This window comes from Bison bison, unplaced genomic scaffold, assembly GCF_000754665.1.
Source record: "Bison bison bison isolate TAMUID 2011002044 unplaced genomic scaffold, Bison_UMD1.0 scf7180017864370, whole genome shotgun sequence".
Taxonomy (NCBI): Eukaryota; Metazoa; Chordata; class Mammalia; order Artiodactyla; family Bovidae; genus Bison; species Bison bison.
Genome location: NW_011494942.1, coordinates 13,709,594 through 13,725,227, shown reverse-complemented (window position 1 = coordinate 13,725,227; position 15,634 = coordinate 13,709,594). Strand labels below are relative to the sequence as shown.

Genomic DNA, 15,634 nt, shown 5'->3' with positions numbered 1-15,634 from the left:
TACTGATGGGTCTATACCAGGTAAATACTTATGCATAAATATAACAAAAACAATTCTTACATGAGACCAACAACATTCACTTTAGGCTTTGAGGAGGGGGTAAACATAAAAACAATTGGACTAATAAAAAGTATTAGAATTAAACCTCACAATAAACTTTGCAGATAGAAATACCTTTGCAGCAGATATTAATGCTTCTTTATTTTTTTGCCTTTCTTCCTCCAAACATTTTTCCAGTATTTCCTGTAAATGATAAGACAGTTAGACATTACAGTATTATTTGGGACAACAGAACATTCTTTCCACACTCTAAGCAAAATTAAAATATTACCTTCTGTTCTTGAGATTGCTGAGTCAAAGCTTCCTTTATTTTTTCTTTTAACAGTTCCTTTTCTGTGTCAAGCATTTCAAGGAGCCTCTGATGCTACAAGGAAAGTTAACTGCATTACGATTATGGCTCTGAGATAGATAACCTATCAACACGTAGAACAGCTGGTAGAATTCATTTGAAGTAGTTACCAGGGGAAATAAGAAAGTTGGCTAAAATGAGGGCTTAGGGGCCAAAAAATCTGAATTCCCATTTCTTTCATCAGTCAAGACATACTTTTTTAATCCCCAAATTCAGTATAGTAGATGACATGAAATTTAATTTGAAAGATATTCCAAATATGAAGTGAATCAGAAAATGATAAAATGTCCTTTTCCAAAATTAAACTTGGCAAATATACTCATTAAAATTATTATTAGTACCTTACAGTGAGAGCAATCAGATTATAACTGATGTCTGCCTGATGAAATATTATCCTAACAGAATATTTGTGTTTCTAGTAAAGTACTGCTAAAGAAATTGAAAGATCATTAGTCTCATCCTAAGATTTTGCTAGAGATTCAAAAAAAATAAATAAATAAATCTATGAAAGTAGTCAAAGGAATAGTATTGTGATAGCTAATGTTAAAGAATACAGAGTTCATGTATTCATTTTTATTCAACTGTAGTAGTAAAAAAGCACACAGAGTCATTATCAAATTATCATAATTCAAACTTGGAGTTTGAATGAAGTTTTGTTGAGAAAATTTGACCTCTATGGCCTCAACACCTTCAATATAGATAAGCCAGATACTTGCTCTGAACAGTGCTCTCAGGGAAAGCAAAATATATGTATTCCCATTCACACAGATTTCACCTCAGTTATTAAAGGCAAATAAGATATTTTCTCAGATTTATAACTATTTACATAAGTTCAGTTCAGTTCAGGTCAGTCGCTTAGTCGTGTCTGACTCTTTGCGACCCCATGAATTGCAGCACATCAGGCCTCCCTGTCCATCACCAACTCCCGGAGTTCACTCAGACTCATGTCCATCGAGTCGGTGATGCCATCCAGCCATCTCATCTTCTGTCGTCCCCTTCTCCTCCTGCCCCCAATCCCTCCCAGCATCAGAGTCTTTTCCAATGAGTCAACTCTTCGCATCAGGTGGCCAAAGTACTGGAGTTTCAGCTTTAGCATCATTCCTTCCAAAGAAATCCCAGGGCTGATCTCCTTTAGAATGGACTGGTTGGATCTCCTTGCAGTCCAAGGAACTCTCGAGAGTTTTCTCCAACACCACAGTTCAAAGGCATCAATTTTTTGGCACTGAGCTTTCTTCAAAGTCCAACTCTCACATCCATACATGACCACTGGAAATACCATAGCCTTGACTAGACAGACCTTTGCTGGCAAAGTAATGTCTCTGCTTTTGAATATGCTATCTAGGTTGGTCATAACTTTCTTTCCAAGGAGTAAGCGTCTTTTAATTTCATGGCTGCAATCACCATCCGTAGTGATTTTGGAGCCCCCAAAAATAAAGTCTGACACTGTTTCCACTGTTTCCCCATCTATTTCCCATGAAGTGATGGGACCAGATGCCATGATCTTCGTTTTCTGAATGTTGAGAGCTTTAAGCCAACTTTTTCACTCTCCTCTTTCACTTTCATCAAGAGGCTTTTGAGTTCCTCTTTACTTTCTGCCATAAGGGTGGTATCATCTGCATATCTTAGGTTATTGATATTTCTCCCGGCAATCTTGATTCCAGCTTGTGCTTCTTCCAGCCCAGCGTTTCTCATGATGTACTCTGCATAGAAGTTAAATAAGCAGGGAGACAATATACAGCCTTGACATATGCCTTTTCCTATTTGAAACCAGTCTGTTGTTCCATGTCCAGGTCTAACTGTTGCTTCCTGACCTGCATATAGGTTTCTCAAGAGGCAGATCAGGTGGTCTGGTATTCCCATCTCTTTTAGAATTTTCCAGTTTATTGTGACCCACACAGTCAATAAAGCAGAAATAGGTGTTTTTCTGGAACTCTTGCTTTTTCAATGATCCAGCGGATATTGGCATTTTGATCTCTAGTATTTACATAAGAGCCTCCTTTAAATATGAACCAATTTCTGATAATCAGCATTTTAAAACAGATCTATGTCATTCAAAGTTGTTCTGATTTAAATGGCTTTTAGGCAGAAAATCTAAGTTTAGAGTAAGTGACCAAACAGAAAGTTAAGATAGTCTCTGATTTCTATTTTTAATTTTAATGCTTTTATCTTAATTTTTCAAGACAATAAGAAAAATTACCAAAAAATGTGATTTTTCTTTAAAAACAAATCTAAACTGCAATATAAATTATGACACCATGAAAAAAAAATTGTTGGTATCCTATGAATTTGTGGAAATCATTTGAATAACAAATCAGTAGGCCTACCATATGATATATAATAACAAAGACTTTAACGTTATATTCTTTGGAAGTCTAAATGCACACAGAATTTCATGAAGTCAGAAACAACACCTAATACTCTTTATAAAACACACGATAAAATGTTTAACCAGACAAATAATTAGACACAAAAATGGTAAGTACAATTCTCACTTGAGACTAAAAATATTCAATTTAGGCTTTGAAATGAGGGTAAACATAGCAAAAATGGAACAAGTAAAAATTTCCAGAATTAAACTACAGAAGAAATTTTTAAGAGTTTTCAATAATATTGAAAGTGATTTCTCCTTAAAATGAACAGTTAATAAATCAGACTAATGGAGATCAGTAAGTAATTAACTATAAGTAGGCCACCTTTCTCTGATGCTTCTCTTGTGGCACAGTCATAAGTAATCCACCTGGCAATACAGGAGATGTGGGTTTAATTCCTGAGTCGGGAAGATTCCCAGGAGAAGGAGATGACAGTGCTCTCTAGTACTCCTGCCTGAGAAACTCCATGAACATGGGAGCCTGGTGGGCTACAGTCCATGGGGTCACAAAGAATTGGACAAGACTTAGTGACTAAACAACAAAGAAGCCACATTTCTCCAAGGGTCCAAAAAGAACTAGTAAAAGGCGATACAGTAGCTAAAAATGACAATGCAAGGTTAGAAAATTCATTTCTGAACTTCATTTCTTAACTCTATAGTACACTATAACAAAACACTATTTTTGAGCTTGTTTGAGCCAAAATAAACTCAGGATAATAATTTGAAAGAAGCACCCTACATAAAATATACCTTAAGTAAAATTATAGATCTACTGGAGAAAATACAAAGTAACTACCATATATGTGTGTGTGTGTGTGTGTGTGTGTGTGTGTGTGCGTATACATATACACATACATATAAAATAATAGCTAACATTTTTGAGCATTTTAAAGTTTCAGACGTTGTTAAAAGTATTTTACATGTAATTGTACGGGCTGCAGTCCAGAGGTTCGCTAAGAGTCGGACACGACTGAGTGACTTCACTTTCACTTTTCACTTTCATGCACTGGAGAAGGAAATGGCAACACACTCCAGTGTTCTTGCCTGGAGAATCCCAGGGATGGGGGAGCCTGGTGGGCTGCCTCTATGGGGTCGCATAGAGTCGGACACGACTGAAGTGACTTAGCAGCAGCAGTACCATAATAAACATAAGAAACTGCTAAACTGAATGACAGTCTTCCTCATTTTCAGACTAAGTTATGTGAGACACAGAGAGGCTAAGAAATTTTCAGGTCTTGAAGGAAGAGCTTCAGCAATAATTATATCTATACACTCATTTTCAGCAGTAATAATCATTTAATAGCTAAAAGCAGTGGCAGTGTTACCTAGTTACTAAAGCTACATGATGTAAGTATTATAACATTTGGCGTTAAAAGGATTTGAGTAATCTGCTTTTGATTTTGTTTTTTTCAGAATAATATTAAAACGATTCTTTGAATAAATATCCCTTGATATTAGGAAATATGATTGAAAAATATATTTAATGGTATGGGAGAAGGTCAGTTTTCATTCCAATCCCAAAGAAAGGCAATGCCAAACAATGTTCAAACTACAGGACAACTGCACTTAACTCACATGCTAGCAAAGAAAGGCTCAAAATTCTCCAAGCCAGTCTTCAATAGTATGTGAACTGTGAACTTCTAGATGTTCAACCTGGATTTAGAAAAGGCAGAGGAACCAGCGATCAAATTGCCAACATCCGTTGGATCATAGAAAAAGCAAGACAATTCCAGAAAAACATCTACAGCTGCTTTATTAATTACTCTTCCAAAGCCTTTGACTCTGTAAATCACAATAAACTCTGGAAAATTCTTTAAGAGATAGGAATACTAGACTACCTTAGCTGCCTCCTGAGAAATCTGTATGTAGGTCAAGAAGCTGGACATGGAACTACGAACTGGTTCCAATTTTGGAAAGTTGTACGTCCAGCCTGTATATATTGTCACCCTGCTTATTTAACTGCTATAGAGAAAACATCATGCGAAATGGTGGGGTGGATGAAGCACAAGCTAGAATCAAGATTGCCAGGAGAAATGTTAATAACCTCAGGTATGCAGATGACACCACCCTTATCATAGAAAGTGAAGAGGAACTGAAGAGCCTCTTGTTGAAGGTGAAAGAGGATAGTGAAAACATTGGGTAAAAGTCAACATTCAAAAAACTAAGATCAAGAGAACACTCTACACATAGAAATCACCCCATGGTCAACACTGAAATCAGATTATATTATAATCTGAATATATTTTTGCAGCCAAAGGTGGAGAAATTCTATACAGTCAACAAAAACAAGACCGGGAACTGAATGTGGCTCAGATCATGAACTCCTTATTGCCAAATTCAGACTAAAATTGAAGAAAGTAGGGAAAACCACTAGATGGTTCAGGTATGACCTAAATCAAATCCCTTACGATTATACAGTGGAAGTGAGAAATAGATTTAAGGGACTAGATCTGATAGACAGAGTGCCTGATGAACTATGGATGGAGATTCGGGACACTGTACAGGAGACAGAGATCAAGAACATCCCCAAGAAAAAGAAACGCAAAAAAGCAAAATGGCTGTCAGAGGAGGTCTTACAAATAGCTGTGAAAAGAAGGGACGCAAAAAACAAAGGAGAAAAGGAAAAATATACCCATTTGAATGCAGAGTTCCAAAGAATAGCAAGGAGAGATAAGGAAGCCTTCCTCAGTGATCAATGCAAAGAAATAGAGGAAAACAATAGAATGGGAAACACTAGGATCTCAAGAAAATTAAAGACAATAAAAGGAACATTTCATGCAAAGATGGGCTCAATAAAGGACAGAAACAGTATGGACCTAACAGAAGAAGAAGATATTAAGAACAGCTAGCAAAAATACACAGAACTATACAAAAAAGATCTTCAAGACCCAGATAACCTCAATGGTGTGATCACTCACCTAGAGACAGACATTCTGGAAAATGAAGTCCAGTGGCCCTTAGGAAACATCACTATGAACAAAGCTAGTCGAGGTAATGGAATTCCAGTTGAGCTATTTCAAATCCTAAAAGATGATGCTGTTAAAGTGCTGCACTCAATAGGCCAGGAAATTTGGAAAACACAGCAGTGGTCACAGGACTGGAAAAAGTCAGTTTTCATTTCAATCCCAACAAAGGGCAATGCTAAAGACTGTTCAAACTATGGTGCAATTGCACTCATCTCACACATTAGCAAAGTAATGCTCAAAATCCTCCAAGCCAGGCTTCAACAGGTAAACCTCCAGATTTGAAACTAGATTTAGAAAAGGCAAAGGAACCAGAGATCAAATCGCCACCATCCGCTGGATAATAGAAAAAGCAAGAGATTTGCAGAAAAACATCTACTTATGCTGTACTGATTATGCCAGACTTTGACTATGTAGATCACAACAAACTGTGGAAAACTGTCCAAGAGAGGGGAATACTAGACCACCTTACCTGCCTCCTGAGAAATCTATATGCAGGTCAAGAAGCAACAGTTAGAACTGGACATGGAACAACAGACTGGTCCCCAAATGGGAAAGTACTATGTCAAGGCTGTATTATTGTCACTGTGCTTATTTAAATTCTATGCAGAGTACATCATGTGAAATGCCAGGCTGGATGAAGTACAAACTGGAATCAAGATTGTGAGGGGAAATATCAATAATCTCAGATATGTAGATGACACCACCCTTATGGCAGAAAGTGAAGAAGAACTAAAGAATCTCTTAATGAAAGTAAAAGTAGAGCGTGAAAAAGCTGGCTTAAAACTCAGCATTCAAAAAAACAGATCATGACATTCAGTCCCATCAATCCATTGCAAATAAATGAAGAAATAAGGGAAACAGTGAGACTATTTTCTTGGGCTCCAAAATCACTGCATATGGTGACCAAAGCCATGGAATTAAAAGACGCTTGCTCCTTGGAAGAAAAGATATGAGAAACCTAGACAGCATATCAAAAAGCAGAGACATTACATTGCCAACAAAGGTCCATCTATTCATGCTATGGTTTTCCCAGTAGTTGTGTATGGATGTGAGAGTTGGAGTATAAAGAAAGCTGAGCACTGAAGAACTGATGCTTGAACGGCGGTGTTGGAGAAGACTCTTGAGAGTTGCTTGCACTGCAGGGAGATCAAACCAGTCAATCCTAAAGGAAATCAGTCCTGGGTGTTCATTGGAAGGACTGATGTTGAAGCTGAAACTCCACTACTTTGGCCACGTGATGCGAAGAAACGACTGATTGAAAAGACCCTGATGCTGGGATATATTGAAGGCAGAGAAGAAGAGGATGACAGAGGATAAGATGGTTGGAAGGCATCATTGACTTGATGGACATGAGTTTGAGCAAACGCCTAGATTTGGTGATGGACAGGGAAGCCTGGCATGCTGCACTCCATGGGGTCACAAAGAGTAGGACTCAACTGAGTGACTGAACTGAATTGAAAATTGCCATTTTAGTGATTTGTTTGGGTGTGTATAACAGGGATAGAGGAAATGACCACATTAAATTCACCTTATGTATCTAGATTTAGAATCATTTAAAATATTTTAATTATATTGGTCATTTTTTGAGAGACCATGTCAGGCACCATATTAGGAACTTTGTAAATATTAACGATCTGCACAATAGTTCAGAAATGTGTTATTACATTTGACAGGTATTAAAACTGAGTTCAGAGAGGTTATGTAAACTGCTGAGGTCTCACCTGACTAATAAATGGTTAGGCTGAGATTAGAACTCAAGAGATACAAAACCAAAGGGCTTTGTATACAAAAGCCCTTTGTTTTTTGGATACAAAACCCAAGGGTTTTACTCTAGATTCCTGAGAATTAACATACAACTAAAGATGGCTCAATAAAGGACAGAAATGGTATGGACCTATCAGAAACAGAAGATATTAAGAGGTCACAAGAATACACAGAAGATCTGTACAAAAAAGACCTTCATGACTCTGATAATCACGATGGTGTGATCACTCATCTAGAGCCAGACATCCTGGAATGTGAAGTCAAGTGGGCCTTGGGAAGCATCACCACAAACAAAGCTAGTGGAGGTGATGGAATTCCAGTTGAGCTATTTCAAATCCTAAAAGATGATGCTGTGAAAGTGCTGCACTCAACATGTCAACAAATTTGGAAAATTCATCAGTGACCACAGGACTGGAAAACGTCAGTTTCCATTCCAATCCCAAAGAAAGGCAATGCCAAAAAATGCTCAAACTACTGCACAATTGCACTCATCTCCCACGCTAGTAAAGTAATGCTCAAAATTCTCAAAACCAGGCTTCAACAATACATGAACTGTGAACTTCCAGATGTTCAAGCTGGATTAGAAAAGGCAGAGGAACCAGAGATCAAATTGCCAACATCCCCTGGATTATCAAAAAGGCAAGAGAGTTCCATAAAAACATCTATTTCTGCTTTATTGACTATGCCAAAGCCTTTAACTGTGTGGATCACAACAAACTGTAGAAAATTCTGAAAGAATGGGAATACCAGACCACCTGACCTGCCTCTTGAGAAACCTGTATGCAGGTCAGGAAGCAACAGTTAGAACTGGACATGGAACAGCAGACTGGTTCCAAATAGGAAAGGAGTAAGTCAAGGCTGTATATTGTCATCCTACTTATTTACTTATATGCAGAGTACATCATGAAAAACACTGGGCTGGAAGAAGCACAAGCTGGAATCAAGATTGCTGGGAGAAATATCAATAACCTCAGATATGCAGATGACACCACCCTTATGGCAGAAAGTGAAGAAGAACTGAAGAGTCTCTTGATGAAAGTGAAGGAGGAGAGTAAAAAAGTTGGCTTATAGCTCAACATTCAGGAAACTAAGATCATGACATCCGGTCCCATCACTTCATTGCATATAGATGGGGAAACAGTGGAAACAGTGGCAGACTTTATTTTGGGGGGCTTGAAAATTACTGCAGATTGTGATTGCAGCCATGAAATTAAAAGACGCTTACTTCTTGGAAGGAAAGTGATGACCAACCTAGATAGCATATTAGAAAGCAGAGACATTGCTTTGCTGACAAAGGTTCGTCTAGTTGAAGCTATGTTTTTTCCAGTAGTCATGTATGGATGTGAGAGTTGGACCATAAAGCTGAGCAATGAAGAATTGATGCTTTGGAACTGTGGTGTTGGAGAAGACTCTTGAGAGTACCTTGGACTGCAAGGGGATCCAACCAGTCAATCCTAAAGAAAATAAGTCCTGAATATTCTTTGGAAGGACTGATGCTAAAGCCGAAGCTCCAATACTTTGGCCACCTGATGGGAAGAACTGACTCACTGGAAAAGACCCTGATGCTGGGACAGATTGAAGGCAGGAGAAGGGGATGACAGAGGATGAGACAGTTGGATGGCATCACCGACCCAATGCACATGAGTTTGAGCAAGCTCCAGGAATTGGTGCTGGACAGGGAAGCCTGGTGTGCTACAGTTCATGGGATTGCATAGAGTTGGACTGAGCAATTGAACTGAACTGATAGTCATTTTAGCAATCTCATTGTGGCCTTTACTTGCATTTTCCTAATAACCAAGCATTTGAACATCTTTAAAAATGCTACTTCTACTTCTGATAGTATATTTTAACTACTCCTTTTCAAATATTACTATTCATAGTACTATCTGTAGAAGAAGGAAAATTATTGGAGCTCTTTTTTCAACTTGGATTTGAGGTTTGTTCACTGACTATTTTCATTATTTAATCACATTAAGGTAGAAATTAAAAAGTATTGAGAGATAACTTGGCCAAAAAGGTTTCAGACTCTCTTTATTAAATCTAAAATAAAATATAAAGCATATCTGGAGATTGCCTGTATTACTTCTGTTGCCTGCCTCAATAGAGAATTCCCTACTTGTCTAAATTAAAATTTAGCACCATGAAAGTTTTGTGATATAAGGGATAATCAGTACAGTCTTTGTACCTTACTAGCAGACCATTCCAAGGTGAGGATGTTCTGAACACCTTTTGTTACATACCTCAGAGCCGGAATTCAATCAATGAAAATATTTAATCATATGACTCTTTAAATATTTACAATTTTGAAACAAAGAAGTCCTTTCTACAGAATTTGCAAGACACAGCCTTATAAAACTTTGAAAGGCATTATGAAAATGAGTTGAAATCTAAACCAGTAAATCTCATTTAGAAACACTGAAGAGCTTACTATACTCTGATTATCTAAAATATCCTATTGATTGCTTCTTAAAACTATACTGAAATTTTAGTAATTTTTAAAGCAATTTAAAGAAATAAAGACAAACTACAGAGTCCCGTTAATCTTACGGAGTAGGTGCTTAGTGTAACAATACCAAGAACAGCCCTTTGAAATTCAGCCTAAAACAAAAGGCATTCAGAAGTGGGTTATTCTTTTCCCATATTATGGAAGAAATTTTTCCAAGAGAAAAATTTTTGATATAGACTCAAATATAAATATAGAGGTTATGTGGTTTTCACATGATTTTTGCAAAAAAAGAAAAGAAAAAAAATCCTCTTTCCTGTAATGTGACTCATAGGAGATACTGTAAACAGATTTAATCACAATCATACGTAGATAGTTTTTGAACATCAGATTTTTGACTGAGGAATCCGAGAAGCTCATGTTCAGGTATACAGTTATCAATTTATCACAAGTCAACAAACTTCACATTATCTTATACGTACAGTATATATTCTGCACATTCCAATAGCATAAACATTGAAAAAAGATAAAGAGGTCTGGTGAAAGTGAAAGTTGCTCGGTCCTGTCTGACACTTTGTGACGCCACGGGCTATACAATCCATGGAATTCTCCAGGTCAGAATGCTGGAATGGGTAGCCTTTCCTTTATCCAGGGGATCTTTCCAACCCAGGAACTGAACCCAGATATCCCGCATTGTAGGAGGATTCTTTACCAGCTGAGCCACAAGGGAAGCCTGAAAGGTGGTCTTAAATCACACGTTCATATGAACATGATTTGATGGATACTAAATAAATGCAATAAATGTCTTAATATAATGTTGAGTTACAGCTGCTTCATCTCTTCATGGGCTAATACATTAAATATAAACATAAATAAGATGAACTATAGATCTACTTAAAACATTTTTACCACAAACTCAATAATATCAATAAACTTCTTAAAATGAATAAAATAAGACTAAAGACGTATGTGTGTTAAGTTCCTCAGTCGCGTCTGATTCTTTGCGACTCAATGGACTATAGATTGCCAGGTTCCTCTGTCCATGGAACTTTTCAAGCAAGAATACTGAAGTGGGTAGCCATTCCCTTCTCCAGGGTATCTTCCCAACAAAGGGACTGAACCAAAGTCTCCTGCACTGCAGGCAGGTTCTTTACCATCTGAGCCGCCAGGGAAGCCCAAGACTAAAGATAGATTATACTTAATTTATTTCACCAAATAGACATAATTTTTAATATGCATAAAGAATGGAAGCAATCAGGTTATTCCCCCAACTTAAACAGGTGTTTGATCTGAGGGAGTAATATGAACGGATGAAGCCAAAACTGAGGAAGAAGGCAAGGATGATGCCTCTCACCTCTGCTTTTCATCACTGAACTAGATGTCTTAGCTAATGCAACACAGTAAAAATCGGAGATAAAAAGGGAGAAGAAATTAGGCTGTCTTTCTTCACAGATAGCATGATTATCTTTGTAGAAAATCTGGAAGAATTAACTTAAAAATTCCTGGAATTGATAAGCAATTATAATAACATTGTAGTATATAATACTAATACACAAAAGCCAATCCCTTTCCTATACAGCAAACAACTTTGAAATCAAAGTCACAATCAGTTCAGTTCAGTTGCTCAGTTGTGTTCCACTCTTTGCGACCCCATGGACTTCAGCATGCCAGGCCTCCCTGTCCATCACCAACTTCCACAGCTTGCTCAAACTCATGTCCATCAAGTCAGTGATGCCATCCAGCCATCTCATCCTCTGTCATCCCCTTCTCCTCCTGCCTTCAATCTTTCCCAACAACAGTCTCTTTTCCAATGAGTCAGTCCTTCACATCACGTGGCCAAAGCATTGGAGTTTCAGCTTCAGTATCACTCCTTTCAGTGAATATTCAGGACTGATTTCCTTTAGGATTGACTGACTGGATCTCCTTGCTGTTCAAGGGACTCTCAAGAGTCTTTTCTAACACCACAATTCAAAAGCATCAATTCTTTGCTGCTCAGCTTTATTTATGGTTCAACTCTCACACCCATACATGAGTACTGGAAAACCAACAGGGCCACCCAAAATGGACAGGTCATGGTAGAGAGTTCTGACAAAACGCAGTTCACCAGAGAAGGAAATGGCAAACCACTTCAATATTCTTGCCTTGAGAACCCCGTGAACAGTATGAAAAGGCAGAGTCACATTACATTTTACATTATCACCCACAAAATGAAAATGTTAGGTATAAATCCACGATAATCTGTATGAGCTATATGAGAAAGACTACAAATTCTGATGAAAGATATCAAAGAACAATTAATAAAAATATATTTTCCATGTTCATGAAAGGGAGACTGAACGCTGTCAATATGTCAGTTCTTTCCAACTTGATGTATAAACACAATGTAATCTCAGTCAACATCCCAGCAAGGTATTTTGTGGATATGGACAAACAGATTTTAAAGATATGGAGAGAAAGAAAAAAAACAAACAAACAAACCAGAATGACCAATACAGTATTAAACAAGAACAAAGTTGGAGGGCTCATACTCTCTGACTTCAAGGTGTACTATAAAGCCACCGTAATCAAGATAGTCTGGTAATGGCAAAATAGACAAAGAGATAAATGGAATATAATAGTTCAGAAATAGACCCCTATGAATCCAGTCAACTGATCTTTGACAAAGATGCAAAATCAATACAGTGTTACAGTCTTTACAAGTGTTGCTAGAATGACTGGACATCTGCATGCAAAAATATGAATCTAGATACAGATCTCACTCTCTTCACAAAAATTAACTCAAAGTGGATCACAGACCTAAATTTAAAACACAGAATTTTTAAAACTCCAAATGATAACTTAGGAAAAAACCTAGATGGCCTTGGATAAGGCAATGACTTTTTTGATATAACATTATAAGGACAATCCATGAAAGAACTAATGTATAAGTTGACTTTCCATATAAAAATTCTACTAAAACTACATGTATATACTGACTATAAATGAACATGAGAGAATTTTGGAAGGGTAATGGAAATGTTTTATTTTATTCTTGTTTTAAGTGCTAGTTGTAAAAATGCTCTTGTTTGTCAAAATGCAAAGAATGGTACATCTAAAAGGGTACGTATTTTATTTATGTGAATTATTTTCAATAAATTTGAAGAAAAAAGTATATATACATTTTAAATTAATTTTTAACTCATACTAGTTTTGTCCCCTTGAGATAGCTTGACTTTCCTATTCCAGTCAAAAGCAAATCTTTTCCCCATTAAAATGTTACCTCTTTTAAATTATTTCTTGAAGACTCAGAATTTCCTACTCTTTTATCTACAATCTTAGAGCATTTTGTTTCTATAACTAATGCATTGTTTATTTTATTGTAATTTATTTTACAGCTGTCTCTCATATTAAGGCTATTACTTTCTGGAAGGCAAAGAATGTTCTTATACTTTTAAAAAGCCTTTCTAGTACAGTGGCTGATATATTAAAAACTTTCAATTCAAGTTGACAACACTATTATAGATACTAGTGTTCAAGGGACTATCTAACAGTTATTATAATGCCTGCCTAAAGATAAACTAATGGAAAAAAATGTACTGGATTAATATACGACTCTGATAACAACAAGCAACTAAGTTTTTCCTATGATGAAAGGAAAAAAAAATAGTGGTCACCTAAAAATTGTACACAAATATTATTGGCAAACTAATTAAATAGCTCTAAGTGCAACCTGACCAATGCTTTAACAAGGTTACAGTTTGAACCACACCAATCATCTGGTTTGCAAGATTTCCTGCTGGACATCAACACCAACCACTCATTAGACCCCAAACCACCTTGGGAAATAGCTGTGGCTAAGATTTACACAGACCAGTAATGGACTAAATTACTAGTTCAGATGAAAAACAGGTCAGAAGCATATATAACATGACAGAAATTGGAAAGCCAATAAAAAGAATTATATATCAGACTCCCAGCCCCACTCCTCAAAATTTAGCTGAAAGTTTAAAGACTCTGAAGTTGGAAGACTTGAAAAAGGTCTGGCAATTTTCTTACACAAACTTTATAACTATTATGAAATGCAGATTTGATGACAATACCTTGGGAAATATTATCACATATTTAGTATCTTTTAGATGGGAAATGAAATAATCACATCAAATACCTTTGACATATTTTTTAAAAGATTATACATAGGGAAAGAATATAGAAAATAAAAAGACAGTGCCTCTTTCTCTTCCATATGAAAGAAAAACAAATTCTCCAGACAATGGGGACATTTTTCAAGCAGAATATTTTATTTTTACAGCTTTATAAAATACATATTTTAAAATAAAGCATACTCCATTTTCCCCCCCAAATAAACTGTGTACCTATGAAGTATATGAGGATACACAGTAAGCACTGTGAATGATAATGAATCAGCATATTATAAAAAACACACCGTTAACTTCTAACATCAATTAAAGACAGAATGATTGACAAAAATCAATAGAATATTCAGAAGGGTTCAGCCTTGGTCTTGATTCGTTTATAGTAAGGACCAGTGGTTTTCAAATTCTGCCCAACAGAGCACTAGACATCCCCATCTCTATTTCAACTAGAGTCAACTATGCCTTTATTGGTCTTATTTGTAGGAATAAGCTTCAGTAGAAGCTTAAATCTAAGAAAAGGTATAATGGATAAGACACTTGCTAAAATAGAGAATGAAATTGTATATTCACACATTTGGTTTCAGCTTTGACATGTAAAGAGCCTGGAAGATCAACGTGATCCTTGAACAAGAAAAAAGCTGAAACAAACTAAAGATCACATGCTTAGATCTATCAGAGAACCAGAATATAGCAAACTCTCCCATCCCCACCATCATGATCAATTTACAACTAGGCAAATCCAGAGTCACAACCAAGATCATCTTCCCAAGAGCAGAAGCTACTGGATATATAAACTGGTAGGCACTTAGATGGTAAATTTGAGGAACTGCTTGAGGCTAAGTGAGGATGAGTATGAGAGTGACAACTCTGCCAGCTGATGGTTTAGGGGGTTCCACACAGTTTAATGGGTTCTCCCCCCAGAAACTGCATCAGAATCTCAGTATGAAAAGCCAAGAAATTTCCCCTCATGTTCTGTTGAAGGGAGTAGAAAAAGTACCCACTGTGAATTATTCTGAGAGCATGAAGTGAAATGAAAGTTGCTGAGTTGTATTTGACTCTTTGCAACCCCATGGACTGTACTGCCAGTCTCCTCTGTCCATGGAATTCTCCAGGCAAGGATACTGGAGTGGGTAGCCATTCCCTTCATTCTCTATAACAAAAGTCTATGCTTTACTTGAAAAGACTTTATCAAAACCTTATGAAACCTTAAACCTGGGCAAAGGGCCTTACCAAGATTCCAGCTCCCTCAACCCTTCTTGACTCACATAAAAGAGGGGGAAAAGCCAACAAACACTTGTGAAGGTCACAGGCTCACTAAAAGATGAAAATTTAATCAATTACAGAATAATTCCCCTCTCCCATGCCTTGTATCACCAAACCAACAAGTGAGTGAGTTAGAGTCGCCCAGTTGTGTCTGACTCTTTGCGACCCCATGGACTGTAGCCAGCCAGGCTCCTCTGTTCATGGAATTTTCCAGGCAAGAATACTGGAGTAGGTTGCCATTTCTTTCTCCAAAACCAACAAGGTTCTAGAAAACCATAGTGGATAACA

The 15,634-nt window shown here is 36.9% G+C and overlaps 1 protein-coding gene across 2 annotated transcripts in view; it reads right to left on the bottom strand.

Moving 5' to 3' along the window:
- The window catches only part of CCDC91 (coiled-coil domain containing 91), a 311,209-nt gene that overhangs the window by 110,189 nt on the left and 185,386 nt on the right, over nt 1-15,634 (bottom strand). For both annotated transcript variants that reach the window (XM_010856028.1, XM_010856029.1), the window contains exons 8-9: nt 332-424; nt 175-243 (exon numbers count right to left, since the gene is read on the bottom strand). In XM_010856028.1, coding sequence (XP_010854330.1) covers nt 175-243; nt 332-424 — 162 coding nt within the window. The remainder of the gene's footprint in view (nt 1-174; nt 244-331; nt 425-15,634) is intronic.